At 36.2% G+C, this 13,949-nt stretch overlaps 1 protein-coding gene across 1 annotated transcript in view; it reads left to right on the top strand.

Moving 5' to 3' along the window:
- Positions 1–9,111, top strand: part of LOC114422612 (protein FORGETTER 1-like) — a 74,586-nt gene extending 65,475 nt beyond the window's left edge. Inside the window, exons 24-32 of the mRNA XM_028389059.1 lie at positions 34–130; positions 215–338; positions 435–512; positions 593–711; positions 6,275–6,328; positions 6,408–6,510; positions 7,082–7,210; positions 7,597–7,708; positions 8,681–9,111. Coding sequence (XP_028244860.1) covers positions 34–130; positions 215–338; positions 435–512; positions 593–711; positions 6,275–6,328; positions 6,408–6,510; positions 7,082–7,210; positions 7,597–7,708; positions 8,681–8,712 — 848 coding nt within the window. The 3' untranslated portion in view covers positions 8,713–9,111. The remainder of the gene's footprint in view (positions 1–33; positions 131–214; positions 339–434; positions 513–592; positions 712–6,274; positions 6,329–6,407; positions 6,511–7,081; positions 7,211–7,596; positions 7,709–8,680) is intronic.
- Positions 9,112–13,949: the final 4,838 nt, after the last annotated feature.

The raw sequence follows: 13,949 nt of genomic DNA, 5'->3' as shown, positions 1-13,949 counted from the left end.
TTATAATTAAACATATGCTTCCTATATTTGTAGGTAATGGTAAATCTGGTCGTATTATTGATTCGGATATGCACGAAGTTGGACGGTTCCTCAACCGGATTTTGGGACTACCTCCTGATATTCAAAATGGGTCTGTCTTTTGTGAATTAAATAGCTTGATGCTTCTTGTTTTTAGTATTAATTAGATTCATTATGATATATACTACTGCAACAGGTTATTTGAGTTATTTGTGAGTATCTTGGATCTTCTTGTTCGGAATGCTCGCATTGAAGGTAACCTTGACACAGGCATTGTTGACTTGAAAGCTAATGTAATTGAACTACAAGGGACTCCAAAGGTTTGTTTGTGTTGCTAGACCTCTTGTGGCAACTCATTTATTCATGTTAACTTTATAAAGCTAATATGGATGAGAAATTTTTTCACTTTCATGTAGACTGTTCATGTTGATCAATTGACTGGGGCCTCAACAGTTATGTTTACATTTATCTTAGATCGTGGGATCACATGGGAGGTACTTGTTCTTCTCTTCATGACCTGTATAATGACGTGCTTTACACCGACAGACTTAGCATGTGACTTATTTCATATCAGTTGGCAAGTACAATGCTGAATGAAAAACAGAAGGATGGACTTGGTTCAGCCAATGATGGCTTCTATGAGTCCAAGAGGGAGTGGTTGGGAAGACGTCATTTCATTTTAGCATTTGAAAGGTATATTTCATCGTTTTTGTTCAGCGTTCCTGTTTCCTTTAAATTCAATATCATTTTATTATAGATCTTGTTGTTTTTCCAATATCAAGTTAAATGCAAATCTTCATGTTCCAATATCTGTTAAGGTTGTGAGATTAAATGACTGAGCTTATTTTTTGTTAACATATGCATGGAAACCCAAAACAGCAGAGATCCCTCATTTTTTTCCCTTTTGTTTACTTCTTTCGTTGTTTCCCTTTGTCTGAATTAGGAGTTTCCTTAATCCAACATGATATCCAAGATAAGTTTTACTCACGCTTTGATGCTTGTAGAAGTGTCATATGTGAATTGGGTGCAGTCTTTTTGTTGGAGTGAAGCCTAGCTTTCTGAACTACGAATAAAAACATTTGAACATGCAAAAGCCTATGTTTTAGATTCAAGGCAGGGAACTGGTTAAATCCTTGAAACCTTGAAGTATTCTAATTTGCTTGAATTTGATCCCCTCTCAATCCTCATTTAAAGGTTATAAAACCAAATCCCTCAAATTTAGGGATAACCTTCATAACCAAATCACATTTCATGTTATCCACATTAAATCGAGGAATATCAACATTGCCCCTCAAGCTAGTGCGTATTTTTTTTAATCAGTGAAAATAATAATGTATTATATATAAAGCAGTACAAGTTGTACTGTGAAACTTACACATGGGGGCTAAATTGAGCAGGAATATGGTGCCCTAATACAAGGTATATAACATGAATTAAGAAACCATAATTCTGACAGTATATTTGGCCCAAAACTACCCAAAATTATAGAGTTATCCCACCCTAATCACAAAAATGCCTCCCTCATATTAGTGGACCAGTGTGGAAAAGGTATGTCGAAACCTTTATCCAAATTTTTAAATGCATCCTCCAACAGCTTACTAGCATTAAAGCTTTCTTCTGCAAAAACGATCCTATTTTGATGCTGCGAGATGCTCCATGTCAAGGAGATCCAACAGCACTGCCATTTCTGAAATTTGATGCCAGTATCCCTCCCAAACACATGCTGGAGGAAGTGCTGTCTCGGGTTTTGCGGAAATGCTCCTGAAATGTTTGTCCACGATATTGATTCCCACCAAAGCAGCAAAATTTTGCTCCAACTAAAGAAAAGGTGTGCTGCATCCTCTTCTTTATTTTTGCAGAATGGGCAGGTGGAATCATTTATTTCCACATTTCTCCTGTGCAGGTTCATTTTAGTTGGCAGTTTGTCCCTGATTAGTCTCCACGTGAAGAAAGAAGCTTTACTAGGGACCTTTACCTTCTACACCACAGTAAAAACACCATCCTGATTTTCATCAGGGTAGTCTGTCATAAGCATCTTGTATGCGTTCCCCACGGTGTATACACCAGCCAGATGTGTCTTCCTTCCAGATCCACTTGTCTTCTCAATCCGGGTGAATGCTGATACCTTCTTATTCTTCTAAGAACTTTGCAGCCATATCTATCTCGTCATCAAAAAGTTGTCGTCTCCATTGAAAATCCCATTCCCAGCCTGCAGTTGTGAACCTTCCCATCTGCTGTATGACATGTTGCTGATAGGACATAGAATAAAGTGTAGGGTACTTCAACCTAAGTGATACTCCATCCTCCCAAAATTTGGCCTTTGCTCCGCACCCCACTGTCCATTTTATCCCTTTATCTAACCAGCTGCTATCTTCACCGGAATGAGCTATGCGATTGATGTCCTTCCACCATGCTGATTCACTGCTGCCCCTTCTTTCCCCATCCAAAGTCCGCCATCCACCATATTTTGAAATCAGTAGTCTAGCCCACAAGTCTCCTTGGTTATGGAAAAGGTTCCATCTCCACTTTTCGAGAAGTGCATAATTAAACTTCCTTAGATCCCTGATTCCCATTCCCCCTTTCTCCTTTGGTAGACACACTGACTCCCACTTTACCCACGCTATCTTCTTTTGCTCCATACTTCCACCCCACAGAAACTGCCTCTTTATCCTCACCAGCTTGTCCAGAACTTTATTGGGAACCCTGGAAACAGAGAAGAAATAGATAGGAATAGAATTTAGGACAGACTTTATGAGATTGACCCTTCCCCCTAATGAAAGTAGCTTTTGTTTCCATTTCGCCAACTTTCTCTCACATTTCTTGACGATAGGATCCCAAACGTCACTACACCTTGGGTTTGTCCCAATCAGGATACCCAGGTAAAAGGAAAGGTATGACCAATAGACTGTAATTTAAATACCTAGCAGCATCCACCTTCCATCTCTCTAACATCCCAATTGCCCCAAAACTACTCTTTGAGAAATTAATTTTGAGGCCTGAGACAAGTTCAAAACTTCTCAAAATCACCTTGATCGCTTTGACATTTTCCATGGATGCTTTTCCAAAGAATATTGTATTGTCAGCGTACTGTAAATGCTAACTTCCACCTCATTTCTTCCCACTAGGAAACCTTGAAACAAGGTTTTCTTCGTTGCTTCTCTCAGCAGTCCATTGAGTCCCTCCACAACAACGTTAAATAAAAGTGGAGCTAGTGGGTCCCCTTGTCTTAGACCTCTTTGGGGAATGAACTCAGATGAAGGGCTACCATTTACCAATATGGAGATAGAAGTGGATTTTTGGCAACCCTCAATCCATGATATCCATGTATCGCAATATCCCATCCTCCTTAACATGTACATCAGGAAATGTCAGGAGACTTAATCATAGGCCTTTTCATAATCTACTTTAAACACCAAGCAGGGCTTGTTACTTTTCTTTGCTTCATGAATTACTTCATTTGCGATAAGGGTGCTGTGTAACAAATGTCTGCCCTCGATGAATGCTGTTTGTCTCTCATCTATTAATATTGGCAGCACCTCCTTCATCCTCCTCGCTAGTACCTTGGCCACAATTTTATATATGCTACCTATTAAAGAAATAGGCCTATATTCATTTAGGTTTTGTGGATCATTCACCTTAGGAATGGGAGCAAGGAATGAGGCATTGCACCCCTTCGGGAATGTTCCATGAGCAAAGAATTCATCCATGAAACAAAACACTCTTTTCCTTATGTGGACCTAGCTGAAGGGATGGGAAAAGGACTTCACTGTCCCTTTCACACAGTGGTCCTCAGCAATGTCTTTAGTTTTTATCTAACTCTTTAGGAAGGGCTGGTTATATGTGATGGTTTAGTTGGGTGCCTATATGGTTATTTTCTGTTGTAATTTCTATCTTAACCTGTAGTACCTCTGGTACTTTCAGGTTTCAGTTATCAATATAAATGATTTTGCAGTTCAAAAAAAAAAAAAATGAAACGAAACACATCAGCCTTGATAACTTCCCAAAACTCCTTAATAAATTTGAAATTAAGGATGTCTGGTTCGGGGCTCTTGTCGCTCCCACATTCCCACACAGCAGCCTTAATTTCTTTTTCATTAAATGGCTCCGACAATCTGATATTGTGTTGCTGTCCAATGGCTTTGAATCTAACCCCGTCTAGTTTGGGCCTCACTCAATCTTCCTCCTGAAATCTGTTCTTGAAGAACAAACATATTTCCTCCTTCACCCTTCCAGGTTCATCAATCCAAACACCATTCACAAACACTCCTCTCAAAGTGTTGAATCTATGATTTGAGTTTACAATCCCCTTCTTTGATCCATCTTAACCTTGCCTTCTGCCTTAATAGAGACTCATGAGATTGAGCAGCTGTCCACAACTCCTCCTGCAACTTTTTTCGAGTCAGCAGCTCCTGGTCAGATAACTGTCTTTCATCTCCTTCAATTTCTAGCTTGTTTAAATCCTTCTCGATGCTTGCTAGCTTCTGTTGGGAATCTCCAAATTGATCTTTATTCCATACTTTCAGCCTTGCCTTAATTCCTTTTATTTTTTCTTTAAGCACAAATCCCCCCAACCCCTTACATGATTATTCATCCAGGATTCTTGAACAACCCTTCAAAATGATTTATCATGGAACCAGCAATTCAGAATCCGGAAAGGTCGCGGTCCCCAATCAATACTTTCAGATTTCAGCAAAATTGGGCAATGATCCGAAAAATTTCTTTCCAGTATAAACTGTGTAGTTCCTTGCCATTTGCGAAACCATTCAGCAGAGACAAACTTGTGACCTATTATGTTACCCTTGGAACTTGAGATTTGGTGAAGATCCCATTAGTTGATTATTAGAGTTCACGATAGAGGTAATGACTAATCCGAGGAGCATCTTTCTTGGATGAAATGGGTAGTACATATATGTTTGGTTCATGGCATGTAGGCAACTCACAATGCTGCTTGGATACCACAAAGGAGCTTCCTAAAGACTCTTTTGCAAAACATAAATTCTTGAATTAGTTGCTTACTTGCTTTTACCATACAAGAGAGAGAGTGAACAGATACTTGGGTTTTGCATTTGACCACAACCATTGATGAAGAACAGAGAACCACAATGGAATGAGAAACGAGGTTAGTTTTGGTAAAAAAAAAACACTTAGGTTGTGGGTTGTGTTGTGCTGCTCACCCTTTCAAAGTTGCTAGTGGCAGCAGCTCATGAAGATATGTGAGTCCACCATCAACTCAATCTTCCCTGACAATCACAGCATGGTAGATCTGCTCGTGGTCTTTTGGAGAAATGATATCGAAATGAGTAAATTTGTGATTTTGGCAACCATATCGGATGGTGGTGAGACATTATCAGAGTGACTAAATAGCAATGGTTGGAGTGATTCGCAGTCACAGAAAAGTACCTAGATGTCATCTTGGAACCGTAATTTTTTTTCAATTTGCTTGAGAGAAATCTACTCAACTCGCACTGATTTATGCTGAAAGGTTACAAGATCAAATCCCTCAATTTTTGGGATTTCCAAAATATTTACATTACCTTCCATACAATTATTACAATAAATATGAACATTAAATAAATGAATATAAATATTATGTCAAGGAAAACTGGGTTTAATCCCTTTGTTTAAGTGAAAGCTAACTTTCGAAACTTTAAATGAAAGCTTTTCAACATGCAAGTCTACATTAGATATTCATTGTAGGGAACGGGTCAAACCACCCAATGAGTTCATTATGGAATGAAAAAATGGAAATAGAATCTGGAGAAAAGCAATATCGTTGATGTTAGTTAATATGAAGAGAAAGCTGTTTTCTTGACTTGGACTTGGCTTAGACATTTTGAGAAACATTTCTCAACTCATCTAAACCAATGGGCAAGCAATATTAGTCAGGGTTTTCTCATGTAATGGGTGTTACAATTAGAACAAAAGACATGTTCTCCTAATATCTAGAATACCTTAGTTTCGGTGTCTAGATATGAGGCTGTTATCCCTATGTACTAGTACCTCTGGTACTTTTGATCATTTATATATATAATATATTTAGTTTTGCTGATCAAAAAAAAAAATGAAGAGAAATTGATCTCTGATAAAATTGTCTTCTTTTTGGTTTTATTTGAATAGCATGGCCACGGCTTAAAATCTGGTTTTTCATAAAAAAAAAAAAAAAGAAAATTAGGAATAGAAAATAGCTATTTTGCTCATTATGGTCATTGTTCATAATGATCTGATTATGTTCACATTTCCTGTTATTTTGTTCCAGTTCCGCTTCGGGTATGTATAAAATAGTTCGCCCCCCTGTTGGTGAATCGAACAGGTATGTATTTTCTTGTAATCAGGCCTTGTTGATCTGTTCAGTTTAATTGTGTTTTTAACCACCATTTCCATCCAAATAGGGAGATGCCTCTGTCTGAATTAAAAAGTAAATATAGAAAAATTTCATCTTTAGAAAAGGCTCAGTCTGGTTGGGAAGAAGAATATGAAGTTTCATCTAAACAGGTATATTTCTTCATTAAGTTACATTTCCCTGTTTGTAAATTTTTAAGAAAATCAATGTGATTGAAATGTTGAAATCTTGAGACTTTACACAGTCAAGGAAAGCTTGTGACTGTGCAGGTGCCAGTTTTATTTGAACATAAAATAAACAACAGTTTATTTTATTTGTTTGTTACAGCCATTGGTTGTAAAAATTTATAAAATATCATTCCCCTTTAACTGTCTGTTTCTTTATTCATCTATTTATAAGTAAAATCCACAAAAGAAAAAGACAAGGGGACAAAGTAAACATTCATTCGCAAATGCATCAAGAACTTTGTTCTTTATACTGCCCTCGTAATATCAACTGATATGCTATTGCCCTTTCTAATTACTGTCAACACCTGGGACAATTGTCATGTATCTTGAACTGGCCTTGCACTTTTGTATTACTCCCTTGCTGTATTATATATCCAGTATAACATCGTGATCAGTATGGTAGTACCTACAAATACATTTATATGGAAGGTGAGAAAATATGTACTCTTTGTTGACTCTGTTGTCTTACACGTCTTCTTTTTGCCTTTGTTGGCAGTGCATGCATGGTCCCAATTGTAAGATTGGCAACTTTTGTACAGTTGGTAGAAGACTACAGGAAGTAAATGTCTTGGGTGGCCTCATCCTTCCTGTTTGGGGAGCCGTAGAAAAGGCTCTCTCAAAGCAGGTACTCTCCAGCCTATAAGATGCCAGGAACTTAAACATTTTATTGAGAAAAGGCCTATTAATGAATCTGGTGATATGAGCTGAATTTTTAAATGATGAGGTTTTCAGTGAGAAAAATCTAGCGCTTGGCTTGGATTATGATATCAGTTGATATGATTTATTATATTGTTATTCACACAAACCCTGTCTGGGGGGTACAGTAACCTTTTGAGGTTCAGAAGAATTTATTTCTTTTGTGAAACTTTTTTCCGAGGGGGCTTTGGTTCCTCCTTGTTGAATAGTTGGATCAATATACTTCACTCATGCCTCTTGAACTTGTGACTGATGTTTTTGATTAAGATGTATTTTTCTTTGAAGAAAACTAACTGCAAAACAAAATCTGTACAGGCCCGCCTAAGCCACAGGAGGCTACGTGTTGTACGCATTGAAACTACTGTGGATACGCAACGTATTGTTGGGCTTCTTGTTCCTAATGCAGCTGTGGAAACTGTGCTTCAAGGTTCTCTCTCTAAGACTTCAGTACCACATCAAGTAGTTTATTCTACTCGATGTGGGACTCCTAACAGACATTCACATTTCTGAATATGCATTCTTGATCTCCCTACATAAAAGATAGAAAATGGATAATTGTTTGTAAATGTTCTTGGTAAGTGATTTTCTGGACTTGGTATTATTTTTTTTTTACTACATAGGTGCAATTTAGGACTGAAATTAAGATTGAAGAACTGTTTATTTTTCCCTGAATTCCTTTATATAGTTGTTGGAAAAAAGTTGACCTTTAAATGCATATAAAATGTGTTATTGTTAAGATAACTTGTGCAAACGTGTGGAAAGGATTTCCCTGTAACTATAAGATTGCATCAAGGGGTCAACCTCGAGCCCTTACCTAGTTTGCCTTGGTTTTGGGTTTACTTACTGACAATATGCAGGTTAGTACCTCAAAGTGTGCTTCTTGTAGTTGGTATAGTTTTGTGGATAGAAGCTCCGGAAACACCTTTTTTTCTGATTTAGTTAGATCCAGTACCATGAATAGAAGTTTAGCAAAAATATGCATTAACAATGGCTTGGAGTTGGAGATGAAAATGAGAGATCCTGCTATATGGCAAGTCATGCAATTTAGGTGTCTTGGATTTAACGTGAAAAGTATCAGAGATAGAGACGTAAATCACCAAGTTGGATAGATGAAATTGAGTGATTTAGGTGTTATTTGTGATGTAAAGGTGCTTCCTAAAAGGAAGATTTCAACATACAGTCATTCGGCTAACAGTGCTCTACGGTATTTATTGTTGAGAAGTGTCAACAAGAGCGTAAACAAAGTGTTGTAAAGATGAAATTTGAACCTGATGGGCAAATTCTTTTCAGTTCAGCTCATGAAATAATTAATAGATGAATTTTCTTTGTATTTTTTTCTTTCATTTTTTGTCAATTGTGATGAAGAAACTAATCCAATTTAATCTGAAATCATTTGCAGGTTTAGCATGGGTTCAAGAAATTGATGATTGACATGTGACAATAGGCTGTGCTCATTTTTTTGTTAACGAAGTTTAAATTTAGGTACCACCTGTGGCAGTTGATTGCACTACCACCATATTTGGTGTCTTTGAATGTCAACAAGCAATTTTTTGGGAGAAGACTCAACATTGACGTGGAATTTTTTTGAGGGGAATGACTAATTCATTCTCTACCCCCCGCAACACAATTGTGCAGTCTCATTTTAGTTATTATTTTTCACCCATTTTGTATATTTTGTAAAGATGATAACTGAAACAGTGAAATAGTAGATAGTTTAGGTTGTATCACATATAGTTCCGTCTGAATCTGAACTAGTTTGTACTAGATACCATGAACGATTATTGAAATCATAGTTGAAGTAAATATTGCTTATTAATTCTTTTTGAGCAACATTGATTATAGTATACACAGCTCAAATTATGCACCAGATAAGAACTAATCATTACTGCATTATAGAATCTTGGTTTGTGACTGCACCATCCCTTTCCTCTATTATAGGCTAACTTGCATTGCTAAGAGTGCCATGGCCATTAGCAGAATTTCCTGAAGGACTTACATCTATTGAAGTTTCATCGGTCTAACCACTCATCAAATTCCACTGTCTAGATAGCGGGGATTGGTTGATGCAGCTTGTGTCATATTCACTGTCTACCTGTGTTTGCATGACAGGTTTTGCATACCATTATCGTCTTTATCCATCTTTTTCTTAAGAAACTCAGGCAAGACTACCCACCAACCCCAACTTCATGAAATTCTTTACTTTAGGCTAGCATCTTTCCCAAAAAAATATGAAGTGAAAGTGGCCATGACCTATTCTTTACACAGTGCTCATGTGGAAGTTCAATGTGCCTATCATCTCTACTTTATCGTCATACTTGTGTTCATGATGGCGTAATGCTGAAAGGATATGAATTTCATGAGACTCAATTGTATCTTCCACAGTACGACGTAGAAAACCAGACAATCCAAAGTCGGAACTAGAGCCAGAACGTTGTCCATCTCTCTGTACTGCTCCGTAGCTGATAATTAGGCCACTACAATGGTAAGAATTTGATACTATTTGTGTTCTTGGGACCTCGTCTATAAACTTCCTTGTCACATGCTGCGCGCAAATTGTTTATTATTTCTCACAAGAATTGTGCCAATGCACACATCTCTTATATAAGAAAACATAGAATAATGCTACATCCAGTCTTAAATATAAGCAAAGTGTTTGTTTGTCTCAATATAAGTAAATGTTAACTATTTTCATATTATTGAATGTTACCATCTTCAAAATACCCTTCATTTGGGATTTTATTTCAAATGATCTCTTTTTTAGGAAGCTAGAGAATACTTTGAATATCTTCCTTATAAATTTTATTATTCACAATAAACTTAATAATTTGTACGATATCTTTTCTTTCTATCATTTGAACGTTCATATCTTCATAAAAAAAATTGAATTTTTTCTAACAAAGATAAAAGAGATTGAATTCTGGTTGAAAAAAAAAAACTTCATTAAATTTTTATTATATAAAAGCTTATATTATAAGCTCTTAAAATTAATCAGTTATTCAAAAAACTATATAATCAACTATTTGTGTTTGAATATATATGTTAATTACTAAGCGCTTAGACAGTTTTAAAATGTGCATTGTCACAAAAACACTTATAAGCTCTTGTCTCATTTTTAAAAATTAAAAAAAAATCATAATTAAAAATAGATTAAAAATTTAAAACTAACTAAATAATTAATATATTAACATTATTTACCTATGTTTAGTTTTTAAAAAACAAAAAAAAATATTCAGTATCACACACGAAAAGTGTCATTAAAATTTAGTAATAAGAAATTTTAAAATTTTATAATCATTTCCATAAAAAAATTGGCCTTACACATCAATAATTTTTCTTTAAAATATTATTAATAAAACACAATTAAAATATAAATTAATGGGTTAAAATTAGAATCATGATATCAGCTTACACGAATTCATCATTTACATTATAAATAAATAAAAGTATATAAAAATAAAAAATATTATAAAGTTCGACCTGTAGAAGAAACATATAAAAAAATTAGCAACATATAAAAATATGTTTATTTAAAAAATTACTTGTTTTAGTGAAATGAAGGAAATATATAAAAATATTAACAACGAACAATTTTATTTTGTGTATAATTTATTAAAAAACAATTCACTGGCATATATAATAGGAAACGGAGAAAGATAGATTGATGGTTTGAATATCACTACTGTTTGGATGTAACTTTTTTTAAAATATAGAAGATGCTACATGTTTTTAGAGGTGTCAATCTCGATTAATTACAAGAAACTACCTAAGAAGGTAAATTGTTGTCACTACACTTAAACTTTTACCTATAATCGCCATCATCTTGAAAAAATGGATCTTACTTCTTGTTTAAAACAATATTTCAACCTATCTACAAATTTTAGTTATTTATTTTGTAATAAATTCACACAAATAATTATTGCATTAACCTATTGGAAGCCAAAATGTATGGTGCATGGATCTTGCTATGAAAATGTGAGGCACTAACAAATTAGTCATCAAAAGATAAAAAATTCAAATTTAGTCCACGAATATGTAAAAGTGTGATCAATTAGTCATGCAGAAAATTTAATGATAAATTATTTTCTAAACTTTGAAACTTAATGTCAAATTGATCCTCTAAAAAATGTAAACGAGGAGGGTACATATGGTAAGGAGGAGCACAAGAGTGTTAGGGGTGAAGGTGAGAGAAAGAAGGGAGGTTGTGGATGGCGGAATGCAACATGGGAAGTTGCAAGGAGGGAAAGAGGGTGAATGAAGAAGAGTATTATGGCAATATAAAAAACGAAAAACAAAAACGGCTATGCAAGAAGTTGCCCTAAGCCTTTAGGGCGTGGTGGGCTCTTTAGGGACGAGCATGTTAACACTTTGGGCAGCTATGCCATTATTTTGGGTTCTTTTACATCTTTTCAAGCAAAGCTGATTGATGTTATTACTGCCATTGAAGTGCCTTGCAGTAGAAACTGACAATCCTTTTGGCTATAGTCTGACTTTGCTCTAGTTGTTCAAGCTGTAAATAATCATTCTTTGGTCCCCTGGGTTTTGGGAAATAGATGGGCATATTGCATGCATAGCTTATCTCATCTCAAATTTATAATATTGTACATTTTTAGAGAAGACACTCATTATGCATATAAGATTGCAAATTTTGTTGTTGATAATAGTCAATCTTTTGGTGGGACTTTATCCCCTCCTTTTGCATGGAGTTTTTGCTCGTGATGTTGGCAAAAACACCAAAAAGGGTCACTTTTACATTTTATTTACCAAATAGGGGCTGTTTTGCAATTATTTACCTAGGGGGTCTGTTTTTTTATTACAAAGCGCCCCCCAGGAAGGCGCTTCCATGGAGCACGCGACACATGGCACAGCGCGGCGCACGAGGCAGCAGCAGGGTAGCGCCCCTGACACGGGCGCGTCTGGTAGCGCCCTGCCGCTGGGCGCGACTGGTAGTGCCCTGCCGCTGGGCGCGACTGGTAGTGCCCCTGACGCGGGCACGACCCAGGCGCCTATGTATTTTTTAAATATATTTTAATAAATTAAGCTGATTAACGATTAAATAATTTAATAAAATATTTGACATGTACATAATAAATAAATAGTTATCACTTAAGGTTTATAGAATACTTATGTCAACATTTAAAATTGATCACAAAAATTAAAATTGTTGATTTTTTAAAAGTAAAAAATAAAATATCTCCATTAAAAAATAATGGGACTAAAAGTACAAATATAAGAGAATAGAGGAACAAAAATTGTATTTTAACAAAATTAAACATTTAAATTAAAAAAAAAATACACGCCCCCCTTCCCAGTTCCGTTGAGTCTGGGAGAAAATGTATTTTTTTAGTGGGTCTAAATCTAATTTCTTTTTTTTTTTAATGTTAAGAGACGTTTAAACTAAACCAACGTACTGAATCAATGTTTTACTATCAATTCAATGAGTCATCTGTCATATGCTATAAAGTTCCAAAAGATCATAACTTTTTTATTTTTTTTTAAGAAACAAAAGATCATAACTTGGAAATTTCATATTTTATAAAGTTATAAAATTCATATTATACCATAGAAAACTTAATTAAATGACAATTTAATTGAGTTTCGTCGTAAATTAGAAAACTTAATTAAATGACAAATATTTTTTTAAATTATTTAATCGTTAATCAACTTAATTTATTAAAATATATTTAAAAAATACACGCCTGGGTCGTGCCCGCGTCAGGGGCACTACCAGTCGCGCCCACGCGCTGGGCACTACCAGTCGCGCCCAGCAGCAGGGCGCTACCAGACGCGCCCGCGTCAGGGGCGCTACCCTGCTGCTGTCTCGTGCGCCGCGCTGTGCCACGTGTCGCGTGCTCCATGGAAGCGCCTTCCTGGGGGGCGCTTTGTAATAAAAAAACAGACCCCCCAGGTAAATAATTGCAAAACAGCCCCTATTTGGTAAATAAAATGTAAAAGTGACCCTTTTTGGTGTTTTTGCCTTCATGTTTGTGGGATGCCTTAGTATATGTTTCTTAATTGCCCAGGGTTTTGGTACAGTCCCCCCTCCCCCTCCCCCACCCCCCACGTCTGATTATAGTCTCTTTTTATTCATTTATGAATTTTGGGGCCTTTGAGGTGTGGGATTGGTGAGGGGGAGGGTTCTAGCCTAGCTGAGATGCTCCCCTTCCCCTTGATACCTCTTTTTCACCCTTTTAAGAAGGCCCTTTATGGATGGCTTGAGATGTTTGCCTAGTTGGCCTAAATGCATCGATGGTTTGAAGTCACATTGCAATATGGACAATTGCTTCTTGTACCCCCTTTCTTGCTTCTTGTAACCTAGAGGACAATAATACCCTTCTTGCTGATGGCACAGATGACGACATCGGAGGGGAGGGGTTCGATGGAGGTGTTAGAGATTATTGTGATGAAGGAGTCCTGAAAGTGAAGGATTAAAACGGGGTGGGAACTAGTGACGATGGGTTTCATCATATTGGTGGGAGTGTGCGTCTTTGGTTGCGGTGGTGGTGTAAGGGTGTTGGAAAGTTATTTGTGTCCATTTGAGTCTTTTTGGAGGGTTCATGAAGCAAAAAAGCGTGCAAGAAGTAAAAGCATGCAATATGTTAACAAATCATTCTATTTGTATCTCTTATTTTTCTCTTAAACCACCCATTTTGTTTCATATTTCTAAGACT

This window comes from Glycine soja, chromosome 8 (genome assembly GCF_004193775.1).
Source record: "Glycine soja cultivar W05 chromosome 8, ASM419377v2, whole genome shotgun sequence".
Classification (NCBI taxonomy): domain Eukaryota; kingdom Viridiplantae; phylum Streptophyta; class Magnoliopsida; order Fabales; family Fabaceae; genus Glycine; species Glycine soja.
This window is presented reverse-complemented; position numbering and strand designations above follow the sequence as displayed.